The 27,334-nt window shown below is 46.5% G+C and overlaps 1 protein-coding gene and 1 long non-coding RNA gene across 4 annotated transcripts in view; both read left to right on the plus strand.

Moving 5' to 3' along the window:
* The window catches only part of LOC147740917 (membrane-spanning 4-domains subfamily A member 8-like), a 244,366-nt gene that overhangs the window by 122,994 nt on the left and 94,038 nt on the right, over window positions 1–27,334 (plus strand). For all 3 annotated transcript variants that reach the window (XM_086952198.1, XM_086952199.1, XM_086952200.1), the window contains one exon: window positions 8,558–8,668. In XM_086952198.1, the coding sequence (XP_086808324.1) occupies window positions 8,558–8,668 (111 nt within the window). The remainder of the gene's footprint in view (window positions 1–8,557; window positions 8,669–27,334) is intronic.
* Window positions 15,182–26,984, plus strand: LOC147740918 (uncharacterized). Its single transcript, XR_015307480.1, has 2 exons — window positions 15,182–16,027; window positions 22,886–26,984. It is a non-coding gene; the product is annotated as an uncharacterized LOC147740918 (long non-coding RNA).

The following is a 27,334-nucleotide window of genomic DNA, read 5'->3' on the forward strand; positions in this document are numbered from 1 at the left end:
ACCTGTACTATCAAACCTGGTAATGCTTTAGTTTTCTCCCCAAGGCCTACCCCTGGGATACGTTTGTTCTCTTCGTCTTCTATTTCTGCCCATACAATCTTTTTCTCTCCCACCTCCCATTCTTTTTCCTTGAGTTTCTCGTAGATGCCCGTGGGCAGCAGTACCTTTAACATTTTCATGATATCTTCATATGTGTAATCCCCCATCAGTAACATGTCTTTAAGTTCTCTGTGAAAACCTGCAGGGTCTTTGTCATGACACGGTACTAGTTTCTTCATTTCTAACAGTTCTAACTTGGTCAGAGGCGTGTGTACATACACACGTTTCAAGGTATGATCGTCACCCATAACTGGATGCACTTCTCGTAAGGGGTTCTGACTTTCACTGCCATGCAGACGTTCCATATGATACATTTTCCTTTCTGGGGGCAGAGCGGGAACATATTCGGAGCTTACGAAAGTGTTATATCTATGTCGTTGTTCTAGAATTATTTGTATTAACTTGGTACTTAGACCTCTCCATCTATCCATGAGTAGTGCTTCTAATGTATCGTGTAAGGGACCTGGATCAGAATGTTGGTTTCTGTATAACGTGAGGAGGTGCTGAATCATGTATACACCTGCTAATTTCTGCTCGTCTGGGGAAAGGTTCAGAAATGTCTGCGCTACTGTGTCATCATTGTATATGTTCGGATTGTCAGCCCATAATACTGCTGACCGGGCTAGTTCTTGTTCATCCATAGAATTGAGTACATGGTACCCTATTCGGTCTCGAAGCCTTTTATCAGTCTCTTGGAACTGATGTTCAGGAGAATTCGGTTTGGTTAAGCCAGAGAGAAAAACTCTCTTGCTTTCTGGACGAATGCCTTTCCTAAGGTAAGTTCCCTTACCTACATACGCTATCGTATTTGTAGTCTTTTCTGGTTCTTCAAGTTCTTCTTCCTCCTCGGAGGAAGCCTTTTCTTTCTCTTTTTCGTGTATTTCTATCACTGCTTTTCTTATTCTCTTGTACATACTGGCTATGCAACTCCCCTTATCATGTTTTCCTTCAGATATATTTTGGCCCCACTTGTTGAGTGCATCTAATTCATCCTGTTCTGTTTCAGGCCTGTCTCGTTCTCTTATTAGGCAATTTATAAAAAAACGTAGTATATATGCTTGAGTGTCAACTTTCTGATGCTCCATGGCATCCTTAATACTTTCAGGGTCTTTCCCAGTCTGAACAAAGTGATATATTCTATCTAGGTGTTCTTTCATTCCTGAAAATAACAGTAGGTAATCTGCAGCATATCGTAACCGTAGTGATGCCATCATCATTCTATCGTCTTTGCCGGGTACTGGATCATATCTGCAAACTGCAAGTGGTTCTTTGAGTATGTCGAGACGGGGTGATTTGAACGCGAAAGGACTCTGCATATCCCTAAGGTGTAATCTGTGTGTTAATGGCGGGGTCCGAAGACCCCCTATCGCACCTCCTGAGGCGGAAACTTGGACATTATCTCTCTGTGGAGTCTGTATCTGTACTTGAATTTGTCTTTTAGTAGGGTCAGGTAGAAGCGGTTTCGGTAGATCAACTTTAGGTGCGGGAAGTGGTGGAGGTGGAGGAATGGTGGGCTGTCGAACGGGGAAACCTGCTTGCAGTTGTGGCGGGTTTTGGTCTGGAGGCGGGTTGACACCCCCGTCACCGTCAGTAGGCGGGACGCGGACAGGCATACTGGTGTAAGCGGGTGCTACATCCTCTAGATAGGAATTCAGGAATATGTCTTTAGTGGTCCTGTGAGTTACTTTAGTTGGAACCAATGGTGGCGGCAGATTTTTCGGTATTTCTGAAGTGGCCTCGGGCGAACCCTCGGCCGCGAGATACATGCCATTTACGAGATTGTTTCGGGCGCGGTCTATTTGCTCTGATTTCACTCGGATCCCTTCAGTAACTAATTTGTTTTCTTGGGCTTTATCTGATTCTTTAGGTCTGTCTTCTCTACGTAGTGCTTTTTCAGCACGCTTATGTGATTCCTTACGCCAAAACTCTATGGCGTCTTTCTGAGATTGTCTGGCTTTCTTTTTCCATAGTGCTTCCTCTACCTTCATGATGCACTCGGCATCCCATGTTCCGGTAGCAGGCCATCTGTGTCTCTCGTCTAGATGCTTAGTATAATCGGCCCATAAATCTAGATACAATATGGCATCTAAGCCACGCTTATGGTACATAAAATTTCCAGGAGTGTCCCTAGGGGGGATAGGAATTTCTTCCTCTAGTATCCCTTTCCTAGTTCCTATCTGCTTTAACTTGTTGAAAAACGGCATCTTGTTTACTTAGTACTGAATGCTCAATCCTTGCTACTTAATACTGAATACAGCTAGTTATACAAGAACACAATAATGCACATTAAAACAGTCACACTCATACCACGACATTAATCACATGAAAAGACATTTGAGACATATATGACTACCCCCTATACCGGATGTACTGCTAAACAGCACAGATACACTGTCAGAGACAATGCAAAAACTTGAATAACTGATGTGCTGCTAAACAGTACAGATACACTGTCTAAAATAGTGCAGACCGGACTTGTGTACCCAAACCAGTCTAGATACGTCCCAGCAATGGTACTCACCGGGAAGCACGGAAACAGAAGGCCTCGGAAAACTCGACTGGACTGGACCGGACTCGACTCGACTTAACACGTGGATACTTCGGAAACTGGTGGGCCTCTTGACACCTCGGACCTTGCTTCTTTCGGCTAGGCTCTGGTCGGGATACTCCGCACTCCTCACCGCCTCGTCTGGGTGCTGATTGCAGTCTTTGTCACCTCCGTGGGCCAGAGGGAGATACAGGAAATCCTGCCGGTACGCGTAGTTTCCGTCTAACTGATGGCAGGGGACAGAGTTTGCAACGCACCAACCGGCGCGTGGGGTGGGGGAGGGGTCCCTATTCGGGCGCCAAAATGTCGTAAATATTTAATTTACCGTCTTAATTTCTATGCAGGTAAGTACTTAATCAATAATAACTCAATCGGAAAGAAAAAAACAGAGTCCGTGGTGTTAGAGTTCTTAGGGGTTTTATTCCTTAAAAAGGAATCGTTCCGGAACTGGATATCATGTTCCTGCAACCACAAGGGGTTCAGGAAGGGATAGAGCAATATTTTATTGACAATACATAGCTTATATACTTAAGTTACATTATAGAAACCAATACAGTAGGCGTAACAGCTGAGAGAAACAAGATAACAGCATTCACGTGGTAGTGATACGTAATTAGAAGGCGTGAACTAGGCGTGAACTGGGCGTGAACATAGAGGTGTGTGCTAAAAACGTCACAGATAGGTATCATAAGTGAGTGGCAACAAAGCAGAATCTTGTAATGTCAGCAGAAATCTGAGGCCTATGCGCGCGCAGCTGCATGACGTGCGATTGAAGTGGAAACTGGAGGGTGCAGGGGACTTGACATTTACACTGGCGGAAAGAGACAGAAGTCTGGCATGTCAGATCAACTCGTACTTCTGTCATATCTGATATCTGATGTTTGGAACCATATTATCTGAACGGGAAAGGTCTCTGGGGCAGAAGCTATTCTATACTGACTGTGAGTGCGTGTATAAGCGCCTAAGTGTCTGCATGAGAAGCGTGGGGGCATGGGCCTTCCATGGGAGCATGGTAACAGAGGCTATGAATTACTTGCACGGAGACAGTGAGGCCGGCCCTTCTGCTCTGCAGCTGGGGGGATGTTTACTTAAACTAGTAGGCAGGAATGCATTTTCGAGGAGCGGAACAGATAATTCGAAGGTTGTAGTCAGTCTTGGCAGGCAGCAGGCTGAGCTAAGCGCGGTGGGCCGCGCTGGAAGTAAGTCAGAGTTCACGGGTACAGAGACAGCCTGGGCTGAGGCTTTCAGAGTCAGAAGCCAGAAAAAGGCTCGATGGCAGGATTCAGGGCCTACTTTGCCAGAGCTGAAAAACGTGTAAAGTACACTACAAAAAGACGTTGGCATAGCATACTTAGGAGCGGACTATTCAACCCATTCAGGGTGGGTCTGAAAGAGGACATGTTAACGTTGGACGCAAATGTATTTGCGTCTTCATAGCTGGCACAGGAGGGAAGTTACATGCACTTTAAGCTGGTACATGGAGACGGTGGGGTACACGATAGGGAACACAACTTGACCATAACATTTATATTTCCTCAGCAAGCCGGGCCGAAGAAGGCTGAAATGCCAGAAACCGTTCCCCGGTAGCTTGTCTCCTTTCTGGTAAAGAATTGGCTTGGTAGTTTAGTCTGCCCTGTTCCCATGATGCACTGGGCCAGGGACAGACTGATATGCATATAGCCAGGTTATGAGCTGGGATGGTGCAGTGAGATAAATAACGGTGATGGATCAAGCCCTGATCTTTGGACTGGGTAAGAGTGGTCTGCTTAATTCAGACACTCTGTTCATCACCACCCCCTTTTCTGAATCGTTTTTGGCCACTATAGGTGCGGCAGGGTATACTCAGACATGAGTCCCTTTCTCACTGCACCATCAGGATTCAAGCAAGCCGGGCCGAAGAAGGCTGAAATGCCAGAAACCGGTCCCCGGTAGCTTGTCTCCTTTCTGGTAAAGAATTGGCTTGGTAGTTTAGTCTGCCCTGTTCCCATGATGCACTGGGCCAGGGACATACTGATTTGCATATAGCCAGGTTCTGAGCTGGGATGGTGCAGTGAGATAAATAACGTTGATGGATCAAGCCCTAATCTTTGGACTGGGTAAGAGTGGTTTGCTTAATTCAGACACTCTGTTCATCACCACCCCCTTTTCTGAATCGTTTTTGGCCACTATAGGTGTGGCAGGGTATACTCAGACATGAGTCCCTTTCTCACTGCACCATCAGGATTCAAGCAAGCCGGGCCGAAGAAGGCTGAAATGCCAGAAACCGGTCCCCGGTAGCTTGTCTCCTTTCTGGTAAAGAATTGGCTTGGTAGTTTAGTCTGCCCTGTTCCCATGATGCACTGGGCCAGGGACAGACTGATTTGCATATCGCCAGGTTCTGAGCTGGGATGGTGCAGTGAGATAAATAACGGTGATGGATCAAGCCCTGATCTTTGGACTGGGTAAGAGTGGTCTGCTTAATTCAGACACTCTGTTCATCACCACCCCCTTTTCTGAATCGTTTTTGGCCACTATAGGTGTGGCAGGGTATACTCAGACATGAGTCCCTTTCTCACTGCACCATCAGGATTCAAGCAAGCCGGGCCGAAGAAGGCTGAAATGCCAGAAACCGGTCCCCGGTAGCTTGTCTCCTTTCTGGTAAAGAACTGGCTTGGTAGTTTAGTCTGCCCTGTTCCCATGATGCACTGGGCCAGGGACAGACTGATTTACATATAGCCAGGTTCTGAGCTGGGATGGTGCAGTGAGATAAATAACGGTGATGGATCAAGCCCTGATCTTTGGACTGGGTAAGAGTGGTCTGCTTAATTCAGACACTCTGTTCATCACCACCCCCTTTTCTGAATCGTTTTTGGCCACTATAGGTGTGGCAGGGTATACTCAGACATGAGTCCCTTTCTCACTGCACCATCAGGATTCAAGCAAGACGGGCCGAAGAAGGCTGAAATGCCAGAAACCGGTCCCCGGTAGCTTGTCTCCTTTCTGGTAAAGAATTGGCTTGGTAGTTTAGTCTGCCCTGTTCCCATGATGCACTGGGCCAGGGACAGACTGATTTGCATATAGCCAGGTTCTGAGCAGGGATGGTGCAGTGAGATAAATAACGGTGATGGATCAAGCCCTGATCTTTGGACTGGGTAAGAGTGGTCTGCTTAATTCAGACACTCTGTTCATCACTAGCCCCTTTTCTGAATCGTTTTTGGCCACTATAGGTGTGGCAGGGTATACTCAGACATGAGTCCCTTTCTCACTGCACCATCAGGATTCAAGCAAGCCGGGCCGAAGAAGGCTGAAATGCCAGAAACCGGTCCCCTGTAGCTTGTCTCCTTTCTGGTAAAGAATTGGCTTGGTAGTTTAGTCTGCCCTGTTCCCATGATGCACTGGGCCAGGGACAGACTGATTTGCATATAGCCAGGTTCTGAGCTGGGATGGTGCAGTGAGATAAATAACGGTGATGGATCAAGCCCTGATCTTTGGACTGGGTAAGAGTGGTCTGCTTGATTCAGACACTCTGTTCATCACCACCCCCTTTTCTGAATCGTTTTTGGCCACTATAGGTGTGGCAGGGTATACTCAGACATGAGTCCCTTTCTCACTGCACCATCAGGATTCAAGCAAGCCGGGCCGAAGAAGGCTGAAATGCCAGAAACCGGTCCCCTGTAGCTTGTCTCCTTTCTGGTAAAGAATTGGCTTGGTAGTTTAGTCTGCCCTGTTCCCATGATGCACTGGGCCAGGGACAGACTGATTTGCATATAGCCAGGTTCTGAGCTGGGATGGTGCAGTGAGATAAATAACGGTGATGGATCAAGCCCTGATCTTTGGACTGGGTAAGAGTGGTCTGCTTAATTCAGACACTCTGTTCATCACCACCCCCTTTTCTGAATCGTTTTTGGCCACTATAGGTGTGGCAGGGTATACTCAGACATGAGTCCCTTTCTCACTGCACCATCAGGATTCAAGCAAGCCGGGCCGAAGAAAGCTGAAATGCCAGAAACCGATCCCCGGTAGCTTGTCTCCTTTCTGGTAAAGAATTGGCTTGGTAGTTTAGTCTGCCCTGTTCCCATGATGCACTGGGCCAGGGACAGACTGATTTGCATATAGCCAGGTTCTGAGCTGGGATGGTGCAGTGAGATAAATAACGGTGATGGATCAAGCCCTGATCTTTGGACTGGGTAAGAGTGGTCTGCTTAATTCAGACACTCTGTTCATCACCACCCCCTTTTCTGAATCGTTTTTGTCCTCTATAGGTGTGGCAGGGTATACTCAGACATGAGTCCCTTTCTCACTGCACCATCAGGATTCAAGCAAGCTGGGCCGAAGAAGGCTGAAATGCCAGAAACCGGTCCCCGGTAGCTTGTCTCCTTTCTGGTAAAGAATTGGCTTGGTAGTTTAGTCTGCCCTGTTCCCATGATGCACTGGGCCAGGGACAGACTGATTTGCATATAGCCAGGTTCTGAGCTGGGATGGTGCAGTGAGATAAATAACGGTGATGGATCAAGCCCTGATCTTTGGACTGGGTAAGAGTGGTCTGCTTAATTCAGACACTCTGTTCATCACCACACCCTTTTCTGAAGCATTGTAAATGCGGCACATTAATGGTGGGAGAGGATTGGCTCACAATAAGTGGCGCATCCCTGCTAATAAGCAGGGATGCGCCACTTATTGTAAATCTGCCCCATTGGTTTTAAGTCTATGTACCTGGAACAAAAGGCTTTTTTCCTCCTATTCTATTACTATTGAGCCATCACTGATACTGTCCTTGCCATGAACTGATTTCCATCAGTACATTTCTTTTGGATGAACCCAGAGTTCCTTTAAAGCCAGATTGTGGTCAAGCTTTCTCCATGCCAGGAGCTATGAAGTGGAATTTACCCTGTTCCCTTGGTCAAGGGTTAAATCTGCCTAAGCAGGAACAATAAACTTAATCTGTTCGGGAGATAATGTGTGACTGTTCTGTACATATATACTCAACTTTCAATAGCAGACTAGTGAGTGATAAGTAGGCCTGGGGGTCATGCGGCAAAGCTAAATTCTCTTTGCTTTGGTAATGGATGAGGATCGCGCATTAGATGCTTCTTCTAGAATTCATCGGGCAGGAAGGACTCAGTGGAAGTACAGTACAGTGATTTTGATAGAGGCTCTTCCATTTGGCAAAGCAGCAATACAAAAATGTCATTAAATTTAAGAAGCAACTAAACAAAAAGACAATCTCTTGGGATCTTGCATAGAATCTGAGAGAGGTGCTCGCAATAAAACAGATTGCCTCCGTGGAGGATGAAATGTTCTCACTTTCAACATTGCGGTAGTAATGCTCAGAAAGTGAATGTCTCACCCTCAGCAGTCAAGTGGTTAAAAAGTTAGAAGACGGTAACTATATGTAGGAGCCATTTGGTCTGAATAATGCATTAAATAAGTGAACAGTACCCCAATGATTTAAAGTTGTGGTAGACACTCACTTGCATAGGCACAGGACATATGCAGACATAGCCCTGTGTCAGGGTCAACGCACTTTCAGTTTATATCACCTCAGATTTCACAATCCTGCAACTCATTCTTATCTGTAGACCCTTCTATAATTCCACAGTGTTGCAATGCTGTAGAAAGCAGGTACACGGTTGTTGTGAACCCAGGGGATTTAGTGTAACATGGCCCCTGTGCATTATCTGGTCATTGTGGGCAAAGCAGATCTGTAATTGCTACGTTTATTTTCACATGGACTCTAAGGATACCTTGGGAAATTGCCTTGCCCAATTACCAAAGGTTCTCATTTCATAGAGATCATCAAATGTGCTTGTTGTGTGCATTGCAGTGTTATAGTTCCCAACAAAATGTTTGATCTAAAATACAGACACAACACACCTGGCACATGGTTTGGACCTTGCTATTTCTCTAACGCTTCCTTGTCTTCTCTCATAGGTGGTGCAGATCATGATTGGAATAGTCAATATCTGCTTGGGTGGCATTCTGTCCACACAATATCCAATGGCGATTATTTTCAGCGGTGTACCATTCTGGGGTGCTGTGTTTGTAAGTATCTTTCAACCAGAATCTGTGTAAAGCTTCCTGAAATGAATTCTTGAAAGATACATTTTCATTTTTGACAGACCCCTACCACCACATTCTGCTGATATCAAAATGGAATATTATTTTTTTCTTTGCAGCAGACCTCTGGTCTGTAATTGGTGTGAATGTAGATAAAAATTCTTCATAATGAGTGGGAACTAATGAACGAAAATGGAGAACCTGGAGAAGCTCAGCTACAAGGTCATGGGAAATATTTTCTTAAACACAACGGGGTCCTTTAGGAGTCTATAACCCCATGGTAACTGAACAAGGTGCATATAACAAGGTGTTGGAAGCAAGATAATAGTGCATACTCTAGTGTATGAAATAATACTCACAACAACCACAAAATATTGTCAGGCAGAAAATCTGGCCCTCTTGTGGCCTGGAAGTGCTGCCTTTCATCCAACAGCACTGTGTCATGACTCTCTCCACCGCTGAAAACCTCCATGGCTCCATTAGCCAACGTGACCATCAGCGGGAACCTCTCGCTCACACGGAATCCAGGGACTCATGTGTGAATGTGCGCTTGCTGATGGTGCTGGCATGTCTCTGTTCCCCAGCACCATCCCGCCTCCATTAATGTAGGACAGGCCAGCTGACTTTTTGCCCCTATCTGAGATTTCCTGAAACTCTTTTTTGATGCACGGACTCCCTTTTTAGGCACTATTCACACTTTTGAGTTCTGTGCTTTCTTAACCGTACACTCCCTACACACCACCATGCAGTTTTATATTCTAGCTTCATGCCCCATTTCATTGGAGTGCTCATCTGCTCAGAGCTAAATCTCCTCTCCTGTAATCAAAACTGTGATGTGTCCCTTTATTAGCTTGCTACATTTACTACTGTGATCTTATACTACCCCTACACTTCCAATAATCAAGGAATACAATATAATATATATCACCTTCAAGGTAGCACTCTTGTGATCTATGGTATTAACCCACTATTCTCATTATCTTCATATACAGAGTTTCTGTGCACTTTCAGCTGATTGTGTTCTTTTTTAATTATTGGTTACTCTGTAAACATTTCTACTTAAAATGTATAATGACTATATTAGATAGAGAGCATCCTTTGTCAATTCAAAATTTGCTACCAGATGCAAAATTAATCGTTACCTGTATTGCAGAAGGTTTGCAGCCTATTTGCAGTAAAGAAAGCTTTAATACCATTAAAATAATTCCATCATAATAGTATACATTGCTCTCCAGTAAAAGGTAGACTTCAATGTGAAGATTAATTCAACACAGATTTACAGTGAAAGTAGACTAAGAGAACTCTACATAGAAGTGTTGTTACCACAACCACCACCAATGCCAATTCATGATTCTGGCCCACGCCTACAAAGCCCTACACAACCAAGGACCAGCATACATCAACCACTGTCTGAGCTTCCACCTAGCCTCCAGACTCCTGCTCTCTGCCTCCCTCTCCCTCGCTCACACCCTCCACCGAAGCAACAGTGGAGTGCCTACCTTCTCCTTCCTCACGGTACAGCGTCCCCCTCCATCCCCGGACCTCACCCTCTCTACAGGAATTCAGAATGAAACTCAAGACCTGGCTACTCAACTGATGCCACCAAAGCAGCTTGGCTCTCGGTGCATGGATACCCTCATGGATGATTTTCTGCACTTTACAAATCCTATTTTATTGATTGACCACCATTACATCCACCATCATTATTAACACTATTGCCACCATTTAAATGACCACCACAAGTGGCATTACAACTATCAAATGTGTTTAATGAATAGTAGCACTAGCAATATCACTATCAGATCTTTGTAGTAAAGACTAAAGTAGCATGACTTCTCAGTAAAGAACATTCAAATTCAGAGTATAGTGTTCTCTAGTAGAACTTGGCAGTGAGGAATATCCTAAGAGAGCTTTACGATGAAGTGTACCCTAATGTTATCATCTAGAGCCCCACCAGGAGCAGCCTTCCTGCCGCTCAGCCCATCCTCCAACTGACCCCTCCACTCACCAACATTCCACAGCATCCTAACACATCAACATTCCACCACCACAGTCACACTGGCTGAGCAGCAGGTATAACGCATCTCCTTTCTTTACACAGAATAACATTGGAACTCTTGAAAAAGTAACATAAGAACTCTTGCAAGCATGTATACGATGTAGCAAAGAACTAGTGCGAATGCATGAAAAGAATAGGTGGACACATTTCACACACAACATGTTGTAACACAATAATTGCAAATGTGCATACAAAGACCGATAGAAAATATTGAATACAATTTGTACAAGATGTCATTAAATAATACTTCCATACAAACCACAGTAAATAGTATTTATAATTCACTCACATACATCATCTCCCTTTCTAACCAAACAAAACACACACACTACCACACCACAAAACCTCAATCCAAACCCTGATACCACAAAAGAATTCCAGCTGGCAAGGCTAACATGAAAAGCAGAACATAGGGTACTGACCACAGAGCATGGTACAGATCCATCCAAACAACAGCAAAATAAAAGAGAGGTGTAGCACCTTAGTAAGTGTGAAACACCACTCCACACCAACCACATAGCATCTACACTGCCTTTCACCCAAACCCGTAGTAGGGTGGTAAGTGTGGAGCACTACTCCACACCAACCATATGGCATCTACACTGCCCTTCACCTAAACCCGTAATAAGGGTGGAAAGTGTGGAACACCACTCCACACCAACCATATGGCATCAACATTGCCCTTCACCCAAACCTGTAGTAAGGGTGTAAACTACAATCACAAGTAATATGACTTCACTCCAACTTCAACATTTGGTTTCCTCTCTGCCCTTCACCCTTACCCCACAGGAAGGATGGAAAAAACTTCAAAATGTGACACTCCAAACACCGGTCATTTGGCATCTACCCTGCCCTTTACCCAAACCATTAGTAAGGGTGGAATCAATTTCTAATAACACATCATGTTCAACTCCAAATCATCACAAAGGTAACATCAAAAGTGGGTGATATTACTGCACCATCCCACAAACACCAGGGTGGGTGGTATTACTGCACCATCCCACACCTACATGAATATGGTAGAAAACAACACAATAGCAGCAGTGGGCGGAATTACTGCACCATTCCACATACTCCAAACGAATGTTGATATTGCTGCACCATCCCACATCCCGGGAGACGTGCTCCCCAAACAGTCATCTCACTGCACACCAACATAATAGATAATGGTAGATGTACTATTTAAAATTAACGACTCAAACACCATGGCTGCATATTAATAAGCACTCAAACACTATCCAGTCACACTCTCCCACCTCAAACACAGGCATACTAACATTGTCATCAGCACACCATAGGGAGACACCAAAAGACACAGGGGTATATTCACAAGAATGCGTGATAACTACTGCAAGAGTAGCGTAACGCAACTTTCAATATCGCAGCCCATCGCGGGAAAATAACTCTGTGACAATGTGAGATTCCCAACAAGGCGGTAGCATGCGATAGTCTGCCAAAACTGCGAGCAATGTCTGCGATAAAACCACCTTAATGGAGATAAAAACACAAACCACAACACCAAAAAACCTGTGATGGGCCAAAGCACGATGAGGAAATCAGCGATAAGCAGCACCAGGCTTGTAACACATACCTGGAAGATGGTAAAAATCTCCATAAAAGCAGAAAAACACCCACACCCAAACTGACCTACACCCAAGCATCATAGAGGCAGCTGAAGCAGGCACAGAGCATTAGCGCAAACCCACAAGCACCCCGGACAACCACCCTGGGACCTCGGGGACAGGGAAGGGCAAGGACAAGAAGATGAGGAAGACGAAGTTCAGTCCGCAGGCGAACAGGATCATAGTCACGGAGGTGATGGAACACCATCAACAACCCCTCGTCACCTCCAATTTGTCATTGGGCACCCAAACTGCAATATGGCAGGACATCGTCAACAAGGTGAATGCCGTCGGAGAGCGCAAGCGGACAATGGATGAGGTAAAGAGGTGATGGAATGACATCAAGCGGAAGACCAAGGAGAAACTCTCCGCCAACCGGAAGCCAGCAATGCGGACTGGAGGTGGGGGCCCAGCGCCACAGCTGGAGCTGGATGCATGGAGGAGCTGGTGTCGACAGTCTTCAGTGTGGAGACTGTGGCCGGAGTCGGGGGACCGGACACTGCTCGACAGGACACAACATAACCGCAACAGGGTGAGTGACCACCAGGTACTGGGGGAGGGGTGGAGATGGACACAATGGCACACATGCACAATCAAGCAGAGCATAGTGCACACCCACAATGTCTCTGGGTCATCGCCCAGATCTACAGACTGTCACAATGTACAACGCCATGCTGTCTGAATGTCAACCTGTAGCATGTGTCTACACAAATGTGGACACATTGTAATACACCATCTCCCCTTCCCAATGCAGGGGCACCGTCAACACCTCCTGCAGAGCAGTCCCAGACACTCTTCAGGGATGACGAGGAGGACAATGCCAGCATCAACACCCAAACCATCCAAGACATCATTGACCTCATCCGCCACTCACCTCTAGGCTCAGGGCAGCCCGGCTACATTGATGAGACCCCACCTACCACCCAAACCACCAGCAGGAGGCACCCACAGCCCGGCACCCTCCCAAGATCTCCAGGAACAACACATGGCCTTCCAACGCTGTGTGCTGGAGTGCCAGGTGGAGATGGCTGAGCAGGTGCAGGTTGGCTTTGGCATCATGGCTGCTAAACTGGGCGTCATCCTTGGATGTCTATGTCCACTCCATGGTCTCCAACGAGCCCTGACTGACATAGCTGGAGTCATGACATGGAGAGAAGAACAGCTGTCCGCTCAGAGTGGCTCCAGCGATGCCAGCTGTGAGCTGGCACACATATGGAGGTTCATGGAGGACATGGTGCAGATGGAGGCTGAAAGGATGGCAGCCACCGCTGCACATCATTGAAATGTAGCTGGGATCTATCATTCCCTACAGACCTCCATCATGGCATTTCCACCACAAGGTGTGGAGCTGATGAATTCTGCTGCCCCCACACCATCCACATCTATGCCCCCTTGTGTGTCAGTGCCACCCAGTGGGGCAGCCGGATCACTCAGGCCTCTGATGTGTCAGTGGCACACAGTGCGGCAGCCAGATCCACTCAGGCCCCTGATGTATCAGTGCCTCACAGGGCGGCCGCCGGTTCTGCATCACCCACAGGTGGGGCGGGGCACACACCCGGGGACGAGGACGTGGATGGGACTGTGGACCAGGCACTAGCATTCATTACTGTCACCTTGCCTGTTTCTGCTTGGTCCCACAGATGGCCTCATGACCTTTCACTGACCCACGATACACTCCGATGCACTCACCTAGGACAGCGACATGGACTGCCACTTCCGGATTGATGACCAATGACACAGCGACAAGTCTGCGGGCTGTACCCTTCCCTTCAGCAGGGCTTGTCATCCCTGGATGGACTCTGGCTGGCCCTCCACGGGCTCAAATTGTGTAGTGTACTGGGCATTGACCTGAACCGCTCCAGCTGCATAACTGCACTGGATGTGCACTAAACATCCATTGACGCACTGCTTTGTCATGTCTTTCATCAGTCGTTTATGCACGAGTGGATGAATGTCGAGCCAGTGATTTCCCTTGCGTCCCTGTGGGATGCCAGTCAGAGGGTGCTACATTGCATTTTGTGTACCGGGTCCCGTGGACACTACAACAGGCACACACGCATCACTCACTTCCTAGTCCGAACATGGACTGAACCACGCCCAGAGCCCACGTGTCATTGTGGAAAGCCCTGTGCTGGTCCGGCGTATGGCAGGCCAGATCACTCTGCTTACGATCAGAGGGGGGCCCTCATTGTTCCCTGTCGCAGGCGAAATCGCTGGTGGTGTGCGGGTTAATGGTCTAGTTGTCAGCATGTCACAGCCACTCCCTGAGGCCAGGTTTGCACGCACACCACACCCATCTGGCACAGGCATCACAGGCCATGTGACTCTGCCAATATAAGGGACAGACGACGTCACATTCTCCTCTGCCCATGGTGACTGGATGACAAAAGCCACGGTTCCCAATCATGAAGGGCGCAAGAGTTTTGTTACGCACAGGGTTAGTGGGAACCCAGGCCTGCATACGGCACGGGCTGACCAGCACGTGGCACTGGCTGGGGTTGCACAGGGTTAGTGGCAACCCAGGCCTGCGTACAGCACGGGTCGACCACCATGTGGCTGACGGGGGTTGCACAGGATTAGTTGCACCCGGTGCATTGTAGCAGGCACAGGCACCCCGCCATGGGACGTGACTTTGGGTGCACTGAGTCAGTGGAACCTTAAGCTGCTGAGCGGGTGGGCATCCTACGATGATGCCCCGTCCCAGCAGTCCGGGCAACTCAGGTTTCGTGTGCCCTACTGGGCCGCAGTGTAGGCCAGAGCCAGCGGGAAGCGCGGGCCTACCACCACGTGGCCTCGCTTCTGGGTCACAGACTTAGTGGCACCCATTGGGCTGATCGGGTGTGCAAAAGACACACAATTGCTGAGCAAATCAAAACTGAACGGGGGTGCAGCCTGCGATGTTGCCGGGTACACTGGTATTTCCACTGCCATAGAGTATTCAAGACCCAGCACCAAACGTGAGACCTGCTGGCCTGTGGAGCGTGGCTGCATGGTGTGGAGGGTGCCATGTCCGCGAGCCTCAGGCTTGTGGCTTGCAGCGGCATGTGGTGGGAAATCCAGTCTACACGCCGGTGGCTGAAGGTGAGCATTGAGGCCTGGGTGTGCATGGACGGCATGCTCAATGGGTGGCGGGTGCCTTTGTGATGCCTCTGCCTGAGTGTGCATGGGTGGGTAGGCCCTGTTATCTTGTGAAAGTGTGTGTACTGTGCAGTCCTGTATCTGGACTCTGTTTCAGATGACAGCTCTAAATCAGATGTGTGTCCTGGTGTACTGCTATACATACCGGCACATGATTGGAGACACACCGGTGGCAGCAGGTGAGCAGTGTGGCCTGGGTGCACAGAGGCGTCTCTCTCTCTCTTTCACTCTCTCTCTCTCTCTCTCTCTCTCTCTGTCTCTCTCTCTCACTCTCTCTCTCTCTATCTTCTTCTCTCTCTCTATCTTCTTCTCTCTCCCTCTCTCTCTCTCTTCTTCTCTCACTCTCTCTCTCACTCTCCTCCTCTCTCTCTCTCCTTCCCTTTTCTATCCTTTGATGTGTGCAGGACACACCTTCTCAACATGTTTTTTGTCTTGCAGGCTGTGACCTACGGACTGTCCCGTGGGGAGCTGCCATATTTTGTGCATGTTTTTGTGTAGCTGTTGTGGCATGTCTTTATTGGGGGGGTGCCAGGGAGGGGTGGTCCGGGGGGTGGTGTTGGTGGGTGTTGTGGCCCTCTTGGGTGTGTGTGGCTCCAAGGCATCTGTTGCCCTTCCGATGTGGCCCTAGGCAGGTCTCCCTTTTGTGGTGCTGGTTTTTCCATCGTCTTGACAACAAAGGTCTCAAGAAGTGTAAATAGACTACAATACTCCAAGATCCAAAAGCAGTGCTGCAACATCAACTTTGCAGTAGAGGGCATACTCCTCCAATAGGCAGCAGCGAATCACCTAAAAGTTGGGATGGTACAAACCCCCAAGTCAAATCATTGCCTTACTGAAACTCCACGATGAACCAAAACTCGTTTTTTAATGCAGAGGTTAGCGTGTGCAGAACACATGGAGAAGTTAACATTAAGCTCCTTTCGCCGAGTCAGTCACCCAAATACTAAACATCTCACCAAATCCAAATGTTCAACGGCGTTTGGCACAGCAACATTTTCACCATGACTCGATCGATGAAGGATAAGCTCACCGGCAAAAGGGAACACAGTCAGGGCTGTATAGACAGAAAACAGAAAAAGATGGCGGCACGTACAGAAGATACGAACCGAGTGGCTCTAGGCGTGTAGTTGCTGCTCAACATCCTTTAGCGGCTGGCATTCCTGGACGCACTGTAGACGCCGCAGTGTTCTCCGCAGCACCTTCACGCAACACTGTTGATGAGGTAAGTTGTGCATGACCCCCTTTTAAATGCGACATTCCTGGGCTGCACAAACTTGAGTCAACTTTTATGTACACGTTGCACCGTCTGAGAATGAGATGCGTGTGGACTGGTCTTGGTACAACACTCTCATAAGCAGAACTATTGTTAGCTTTCACTCACTCAAAGCTGATTCCGATTTCCCGCTGCTATGTCCTCTAAATAAACAGTGTCCTTTCCACAAGCTAATGCGCTACCGGATCCTTTGCCAGGTGATGGAAATGGGAGGGAATTTGAAATCAGCAACTATGTTCATCCAATGTTGGCAATCTCTCTGTACCCTCACTGCAGACAGGTGCTGGCGTATACCTCGGGCCCTACCAGCTGATAGCTTGTCACACCATCACGTTGCCGAAAACTTAACTTAACTTAACTTAACTTGAACAATGTCAATAATGTCACGGATTATACTGTTAATGAAATAAACACCATTCAAGCAATGATTTCTGTGGAACTCGATACATCTATTGACATTGAAAATGTGAGAGATGAATTGAATATTGTTGAAGATGTTTATATTGAAAGTGGATTAAAACCAAGATCCAAATTCATCCCCACAGGTACTCATCCAAACATTGAAACTTTTCGCGAAAAAGTCAGCCAATCTTTCTACCAAATGCTTGAAAATCCTAAACGTGTCCCCCCTTCCAAATATAATCTCACACGCATAGAGTCTGAAGCCCTAAAAAGACTCCAGTCAGACGAAAATATTGTTATCCGAGAGGCGGATAAAGGGGGAAACGTAATTATCATGAACAAGGAAGATTACATGAATGAAATTTCCCGTCAACTTTCTGATTCCACCTGTTACACCAGACTCGGTTATAACCCTATTGAGGCACTCACATCCCATATAAACATGAGACTTACAGAATGGCGAGAGATAGGCCTACTCAGTGTTGAGGAGTGTCAATACCTTACAGTAACAACCCCTTCTTTTCCTTGCATTTATATACTCCCCAAAATTCATAAGGGAGGCCCCTTTCCACCTGGCCGCCCCATTATTTCCGGAGTCAACTCGCCCATGGAAAGACTATCAGAGTATGTGGACACTTTCATCCAGCCCATGGTACAAAATCTTCCGGCCTACTTGAGGGACACTAAAGATATATTGGGCAAACTAGAGGGTTTTACTTGGACGGACACCCTACACTTCGTCACCCTCGATGTAGTTGGGCTATACACCTGTATCAAAAAGGAATTTGGAATAAGGGCCCTGGAATCCTTTCTGGACAAACGTTCAGCAGACCACATGTCACACAATGGTGTCCTTCTTGAGATGACAGAAATTATTCTGTCAAAAAACTTCTTCTTGCATGACTCGACATGGTACCACCAAACGCAATGGACTGCAATGGGTTCCAAATTTGCTCCCGCTTACGCCGGCCTTTTCATGGGCTGGTTTGAGCGGGAGCATGCATGGTGTCGCCAGGCAGCCAAATGGATGAACAGTATAATTTTCTGGGGTAGGTACATTGATGATGTGATAATGATCTGGGATGGACCTACCCCGGATCTCTTTGATTACTTTGGCTACCTCAATGATAATCCGTTCAATGTTCGCTTTACGATGACACACAATCAGAAAGCAATTGACTTTCTTGATGTTAAACTCTTTGTAGAGAATAACAAGATCCAAAGTTGCACTCGTCGGAAGGCGACTGCCTGCAATAGTATCCTACACTATGAGAGCGCACATCCCCGACATGTAATCGAGAACATCCCTTACGGGGAAATGATGCGGATGCGCCGGAATTGCAGTACGGAGGATTCTTTCCTTCATAATATTCAGGAAACCGAAAAACGGTTCCTGGAGAGGGGCTATCCCAGAAAGACCCTTGAAAAAGCCAACAAAAAAGTCCAAAATATAACAAGACAAAGCACCTTAGCACCCAAAACTAGACCAACAGACACTAGCAGACCCCTCTCATTTAATACACAGTACTCTGACCAAAGTAGTAAAGTCTTTAACATCTTAAGAAAACACTGGCATTTGATTGCAGATATACCGAGCCTACAGGATTCGATCACTAGGACACCTAAAATAAGCTACAGGAGAGGAAAAAACCTCCGTAACATCCTCTGCTCAAGCTATATAGAATCCAAAAAGCGGACCAACTGGCTAACTTCTCCCGCTAAAGGCTTTTTCACATGTAGCGACTGCAACATGTGTGCACTGGGTAAAAATAGAACCAAGGAATTCTGTTTCAATACCAACAAAACCTATACCATAGATCACTTGATCAATTGCAACACCAAATATGTTGTCTATATTTTGGGGTGCGGCTGTAACAAGATCTATGTTGGAAGCACCAAGAGAGCTTTAAAGATCCGCATTCAGGAACATGTCCGTGCAAGACGTAATGGTGACATGAGGCATCCCATGACCTTCCATATGCAGGAATACCATAAAGACACGGACAACATGTGGTTTGTGGGCATTGACCATCAACCTATTCACCCAAGAGGAGGAGATAGGGAACATGCATTAAGACAACGGGAGGCGGGTTGGATATGTAGACTACGATGCATAGAACTCGGTCACAATACCGAAGATGAGCTACATTATTTCCTTGATTAGCCCGCTTAATCTGATCCCCGTTTTCTTTTCTTTTCTGCTCATGCTCACCACACAGATCACGCTTCTATCTGTGCATTTAAACAAATTGAAGGATGACATGTCCCTACACTCTGAAAGAAGATCTAAATAATGGACTGCCAACCTGTAAATAGCAAACTTGTAAATAGCCCTTTCCCTTCTGAGAGTATACTGGTAAATAGCCCCACATGTAACAATGATGTACTCGGTTTTCCTTCCCGCTCATCATGGTTGGTATTCCAAATGTTTCAAACAATAAATTGTTTGACTTCTCTCTGTTTACACTGTTGCACATTACTATTTCATCTCTGTCCTTCTGCACCTTGCTGTCCTCCATTGCTTTCCTCCTGCATGAATTAGATGCTCCTTAATTACCCGGGCTTTATGGCTACAAAGTAAGCAGGCACAGATTAACGTTCACCTCACACGGATTAAGTTGGATATAACCCCATCCGTCTCTCTTATTCCCGTTTTTAAATAATCAGGCTGGAGACAGAAAACCGGGGCAGGTGTCCTCAAATTGGACTCTTTGCATTGCGGTTTCAAGATCCATTGCATTGGCGCTTCACGATCCAAAAACGGCACCCATTGCAATGTTGCTTCACGACACAAACAATTTCATAATCCTAGCTCATCTAATTAGGATTAAGGAGGTTTTACAACACACGTCCTTTTGCCTTTCCTTAGGGTTCTACACCATCTCTGCATTGTATTCCCACAGTAATACTTGCTTATTACACACGAGTGGGAACACAGGCAAAGATGGCCGCCGCATTTTCGTCGGGTTTTCCATTTATCGTATCATGATATATGTCATCTCCTCATAACATGCCATCTTTCCTTCTCACAATAAACTAGATCTTCCGTTCCTCCACTCTAAACAAGTTTACTATTCAGCATCACGCTCGTTCGTATCCAGCATTTATTTTACAAACATTCCCTTGCCGGTTTTTTACGTTAATGCCTTTATAATATACATGGCATCTTTACTGGAATTAACCAGCTACCCCGGGCGCTGCGAAGGGCGGACATCCCCAAATACGGGCAGAAGGTAGGGAAGGGTGCACACATGCACGTTCTCCTTAGCCACTCTAATATGGCCGCCACCTCTACACATGCTGACATCGCGCATTCCCAACACCCAGCGCTTCCGCGTTGGCGCGTTGGCGCGTTACTGTCAGGTGTAGGCTCTTAGCGTAATTGATCACGCTATATAACGGACAAGAGGTGTTCACAATGTTCGAACACGACGTCGCTGCGGAAGTTTCGGCAGGACAAGGGCTGTGGATGGGCGCCGGCCGTTTTACCAGGAACGGTAAGTTCGGTTACATACTTTGTAACCTGTTCATCCCCTTGGTTAGGATTCCGTGCAGTATTGGCCCCCAGTCAAGGGCCTTTCCTGCATTATTCTTTCATTAGGCTATGTCTTTGCTCAAGACTAAGGTTATTACTGCCCAATAATGTATTCCAACTAAAGGAATTTGCACTTTCACAAGAAGTTCCCTTATACTTTGGAATTTCTCATACTGTCAAGGACCCTTATCCAACAAACTAAAAATAGCTTCTTCATCACTGCTTTCTAAATATTGTTCATGCAATTGGACAAACGACCTGGGGCAGATCAGATTTGCAATGGTCCACATCACTAACTAACAAGATACAGTGGGACTTTCATTGCGCCAATATTTCCGAATATGTACATAAAGGTCTTATACATCATTGGAAATCTATGTAGAAACGTAATCCTAGGTTTCCTATTTGTTGTGCCTAATTATAAGACAGCATTTTACCCGTTTTTCACTTGGCAGGCCTGCTGGAACACAGTGCCCACACCCTCCTCCCTTGGACAAATAGGACCACCTGTCCACTACTAGTTCTACATATCACTCAGGTAAACATCATGTCAAATAAATTCATCTCCTTTCTCACTCTCCTTTTTTCAAGAAATGTTTGTAATTCCTTCACTCTTCAAATCAAAATACCTTTGCATAGGGTATGACCCTGCTTTCCTTCTTTATGTCTTTCAGTAGACGGCTTAAGACAGACACAAACTAAGGTGGCAAGACCGTTTACACTACTCAGGAACCCTGTTAAGCACTGCCTTCATCGCCCATTAGCATGCTTACAGTAAGTAGATGGAAGCTAAGGAACGTTAGATTCAATGACAGGGTTTCTAATGCCCCCATTCACCTGCCGCGAAGCCACATCAAAGCACTGCTAACCTTGTCGCCTAACAGTACAATGACAAACTTTAAGATTGTTATTTTTTCACTTTCCTGTCCCTGCTAAGGTCCAACACTGTCAATTCGGCATTGGAATGAAGTAATATACATTCCGGCTCGTATATCAGGATTACAGTATCCGGGAAGACGCCCCTTGGACCCCGGTCCCTCTTACATTCTCTCCACAAGCGACGTATCACAAACCTAAAGGTAAATGAGTATTGGGCTTTGTGTAACAATGGTATTCAATGCTAGTGGCCTCTTTACCCAGAGGCGTAGTTGGATCCTAATTTCTCCAGCTTCACTCTTTATACATATGACTGAGTCTGCTTCAGTGGCCATCAACAGTATTAAGCTTCTAATATGAAGTTAGCCCACTCCCTAGACGGGTTTCTTTTTTCTTGTTGTGCTTTCTCCATCCTTTTCTCTTTCTTTTATCCCGGTCCCTTTCTGTGCCACATGTACAAACAAAGGCCTAGCATACACCGTATGCCTTTCGTACATATATATCTTCCGCTTGATGAAATCGCTTGTTTCTAATGTAAATAGTCTATGAAATGACCCCTTGTAACTGTAAATAATGTTTATCTTAACTGTAAATAATGTTTACACATTTGTCCATATCCCTACGTCTTTATGCAATCCCCTGCTCATAGATTTTCTGTGGGCTGACACCCTAAGATCAATGTATGCACAAGCTCCATGTCTATCGTCGTAATGTTTTTAAATTGTTTGTTGTTGTACATGTTGTTAGATTGGATGTTGATCCTTGTACATATAAATTGATTGGATGTATATGTTTTTACCGACAGCCCTGAAGAAGTCCCAGCTTGGGACGAAACGCGTCGGCTGTATGTTTTACTGCAAACTGAAAATAAAGATTAAAAGAAGACTATCAACATCTCTTTGAGAAATATTTCTTCATCGTGCTTAAATACCATTTGCACTTATTGTCTTGCTTTTTGTGGTGCACCTTTGCATTTGTTTTATTTGCACTGAAATTCCCTAGGGAATAGACACAGTGATGATGGGTGCCATCCAGTGTGCACACAATCCCCTTCATTAACTCAAGGGTCAAAGAATATTACGGGGAGAAAGATAGTCAGGTGCTGACATTAGGAAGGGTCCATCATTATATTCTGTTCCTTACGTTGCCGAAAACATTCAAAGCGATCAAGGGAAAGATGCCCTGGCTGTAATTCAGGCAGACAGGTACATGCCCTGGATGGTATGCTGTCCAATGGAGCAGGTAACTGGTGGGGCTAGAGGGCATAATGTCTTTATCAGCACTTCAGGTTTCCAAGGATCCTTAACCCCACTGCTGCTGGCAACGTCCAACGGACGTCGCGTGCACTACCTCGGTAGTGCTGCGCACGCCCGTTGGACGTCATTGCCCCGCCCTCGCAATAGTATGTTCCTCACTAGCGCGGAACGTTCAGCGCAGGAAAGGGGTTAAAATGTCTTCTTTCAGTAGATTTCTCAGCTTTGTTTCATATAGGCATTGATTCAGTAATTTCTTCCTTCTCCCAGTTAACACATGCAGGTTCCTCTTTATTCCTTTTAAATCGTCGCCAACATTTTCTGAATAAATGACGCCTGGTCCATGTAGTGAGTTTGGGTTGGTTTATTAACATAGATGTTATCATCTAGAGCACCACCAGGAGCAGCCTTCCTGCTGCTCAGCCCGTCCTCCAACTGACTCTCACTCACCAACCTTCCACAGCATCCTCACACACCAACATTCCACCACCACAGTCACACTGGCTGAGCAGCAGGTCTAACAAGATCGTAATAGAGCACATCAGCAGATAACCTTACAATGAAGAGTATACTACCACAGGTTTATAGTAAATATTACACTAACAGAGCTTTACAATTAGAGATTAAGTATGGGCGAATTTTGCGGTTTTGCGGTCCGCAAATTTGAGCAAAATTGCAAAAAAATCCCCGAGTTCGCGAAAAATTTCGCGAATTTGCGGATTTGCACAAATAGACAGTTTCTACTAGTTTCTACTGGCTAATCAGTAAGTGCTACCTCGTTGGGTAAATGTATAGTGCTTTTCCTACACTGCAGCTGCGTAAAGGGCCAGAGGATTTGCATCCAGTGACCGTGTGTGCCTGTAACTTTGCCACAGCGCCAAAAGGGGACGAGGTCCCTTGAGTGAGATGCCCATCATAGTGGGGAAAGGGCGGGAAGACGTTTCATACCGCTAGTGTGTGGTGGGCGGGGCCAAAATTGCTGGGCTTCTATGCAAGTTCACATGCCTCTTTAAAGGGTCAGAGAGCGAGCAGGGCATCATATGAGAAGAAAGCAGCCTCCTGGTCACAGGAACTACAGGAGGATGGCACTCGAGAAACTCATGGATGCAAAGACCTCCCTCAATGATTACAGCTAATTTTCGACTGCAGATATGGGGATAAAGCACACTTGCCCAGCCTTGACAGTGCTCACTAATTTTTGGGGCCTGATTAAACTTTACTGAATCTCGGGCATGTGCAGGAAAAAAAAAAATCCACCCGCGAGCGGATTCGCAGATTTTTTGGCAATTTCGCAAGATTTGCGGATCGCAAAATTGCCAAAAATCGGCAAATACCGCAAGCAGAACAGATTTTTGGCCCATACTTATTAGAGATACATTGATATTTTGAAAGGAAAATACTCTACCTCTAATGTAGTATCTTTGTTGAAACCTGATAAGGAGCCCAGGTCCCCCGGGTCTTATCGGACGATTGCAATCTTGAACACAGATTATAAGATCCTGGCAAAGTCCTGGCCAATCGGCTGGCCCCGCTTTTCCCTGATTTAGTACATGCTGATCAGAGTGGCTTCATTCCACAGCGTAATACTGCCTTGAACATACAACGCTACTTTCAGGGGCGGAATATGCCTCCATTGATTGGCCAATCTTGGGCTGCATTGTGTTGGACCTTGAGAAGGGCTTCGATGCGCTGGATGGAATTTACTCTTTGCCGTTCTGGCCCGTTTTGGGGTTGGTCCCTACTTCCTTAGTCTAGTGCGACTGCTATATCGTAATTCATCTGTCCAGATTCGGACGGGGCCCTACGTTTCAGACCCAATCCAGGTATGACGTGGAACCCAACAGGGATGCCCGTTGTCCCTGCTTTTGTTTGCGTTGGCAGTGAAACCACTGGCGGTCCATGTTTGCACTCATGTTGACATGGAGATTAAGCTGGGAGATGGCACTAACACCATTTCACTATACGCAGATGACCGGCTTTTATATGTTTGAGACCTCCATAATATCCCCTCCTCACTTGATCGGGCCCCTAGCCATTTTGTAAGTGCCTCGGGACTATGAGTAAATGTGGCGAAATCTATACTTTCTCCATTTTTGAAGGATACTCCTGATCCAGGATACGTGCCGGGGGGACACCTGTTGCCTGGTGCGTAGACCCTTTTCGCTATTTAGCGGTCTGAGTTTATCGTACCAGAGTTGATCTTTTCGATGGGAATATGCTCAGGCCAGCCACAGCGATTCGGTCACAGATGGGTTTCTGGAAGACTTTCCCATAGGCAATCTCTAGTAGGATTGCCCTTGTCAAAACAATGGTTCTTCCCCGCCTCTACTACTTCGCCACTCTACCCCTCATCATCTCTCCCCCTTTCTTCAGACAGTGGGAAATGGTTGTGCGGGACTTCATATGGGGGACATCACGCCACATAGTGTCTATGGGAAAACTTTAACTGTCTACTGAGCTGGGTGGCCTGGTGGTACCTAACTTCAAGCATTACTACCTGGCCTCCCAAATGCATTGGATTGCCAGGTGGATATCCTCCCGTTACTTACCAGACACAGCTTCTTTACAGCCTCCACTGACGCAGAGTAGTCTTTTACACATTTTCCATCCTTGTTCCAAGTCCAGACCCCAATACACTTCTACTCGTAGTGTACAAGTGCTTCCATAGGTTTCTTTTTCTCACTAGAACCCCATTCCATATGCACCCACTATCCCATTGCTGGGAACTCCGCAACGGGACACCTACACGATGATGACTGAGTTGCATCACTGGGCCTCGGTGGGAATACAGGACGTTGAAGACCTTTTCCAGGATGGCACTCTAAACCCAAACCAGGAGCTCATAGCGGAAGGGAACCTGCACCCTGGGCAGTTTCTACTACATAGAACAATCATAGCCTCGTTATTGTCTAAATGGGGTACACTCACTCAGGAATCTCCCATGCACCACACTTTGCAATACCTTCACATGATGGGGACAGGAAGACACCTCACGTGCTGGTTCGCATCTTCCCTCCGGCAACACACGGAGCTTCAACATCAGCTTCAACATTATTGGGAGGGGGCCCTGGGGAGGGCATTTACAGATAGAGAGTGGGCTGTTGTCCGGGGCAGCCCGACCTAAGTTCCCTGTATTCAACGGTTCAAACAAATTCAATTCTTTGTACTACATTGGGCTTACCTTACTCCAACTCAAATCAACAGGTACTTCTTCCGCACAGGTGCAGCTTGTCTCCACTGACAGCAGTTAGATGCCAACATTCTCCATATGCTCTGGTGTTGTCCGGCCTTGATTGACTACTGGAACAATGTGACAATCACCCTAACAACTTGCACCTCCCGTGCCATTCCTACTATTTGGGAAGCCCATGTATTGCTCCTCTTTAGCAGAAACAAAAACTATTGAGCTGCCATACGATTTCCAGACCTGGGTCTAAGAACGTCCAAACGATTGATCACCAAGCAATGGAAATCCCCTCTGTGCCTCACCCGCTTTCCTGGCGCAGATCCCTGCTTAACTGGGCTTAGGTGGAGGGTGTGGCGCCACGTAGAGAGGACCTACTTGCCGGTCATAAATGTCCCCTAGCGCCTTAGTGGGACACAATGGTTTCCAAGCTCCAAGAAATGGTCACTAACACTGGGGACCCAAATACGTTACCTGGGGCCGATACCCAGGGTACATCCCCCGCCGGCGAGAGTGTTAAGTAGCACTGACACCCAAACTAACTTATCCCCATCTGTTCCAGAACTTCATTGTCTCTAGACCCTGGCAGCTTTGGCCCCTCCGGCTACACTAGATGCAGCAGCAGGTCTCAAGCGACTCCCCTTTGCATTCGTTCACTTATGTTGTCCTCATTTGCTGTGCCCTATGTCCCCAGTAGGGTTCGAACTGCACTATACCTGAATCGTTTACATGCCATCCAGTGGTGTGACTCACCAGCACTGCTCCGCCCTCTCTAGGGATATTGACTCATGATTTGAAGTGCTCACCATAATTTACACATCTGTTTTTCCTGTTACTATTGGGCATTGTGCAGCTGGCATTCACTTTTCTTTCTTTCTCCACTTGATGCATGGGCACTGCTCTAACTGTATGTTTTATTAAAAAGGTAAATAAAAAAGATTTAAACAAAAAAAAATAAAGGAAAATACTCTAATATACCTTTATAATATAGGGTACATTGGTCATTGCAATGAAGGGTTACCAACAATTCTTTGTAATAAAATACACCCTAATAATGGTCTACAATGGCTTTAGCACTCACTGTGCAGACTAGAGATGTCGAAGAAGTTATTCATGCAGCCTAACTTACAAATACAGCTATATGCAGTGTTGTGTGCAAAAGCAACAAAAGGAAAAAATGGCGTTTAAATGTCTAATAAGACATGCTAACATAGCAATGTATGCAAACCAGGCCTAGCCCACACTACACCCTCCCTTGATCGGAGAACGCACAATAAAGGGGGCAATTACATAGAACGCAGAGTTCAAG

The sequence above is a fragment of the Lissotriton vulgaris genome, chromosome 1_1 (genome assembly GCF_964263255.1).
Source record: "Lissotriton vulgaris chromosome 1_1, aLisVul1.2, whole genome shotgun sequence".
Classification (NCBI taxonomy): Eukaryota; Metazoa; Chordata; class Amphibia; order Caudata; family Salamandridae; genus Lissotriton; species Lissotriton vulgaris.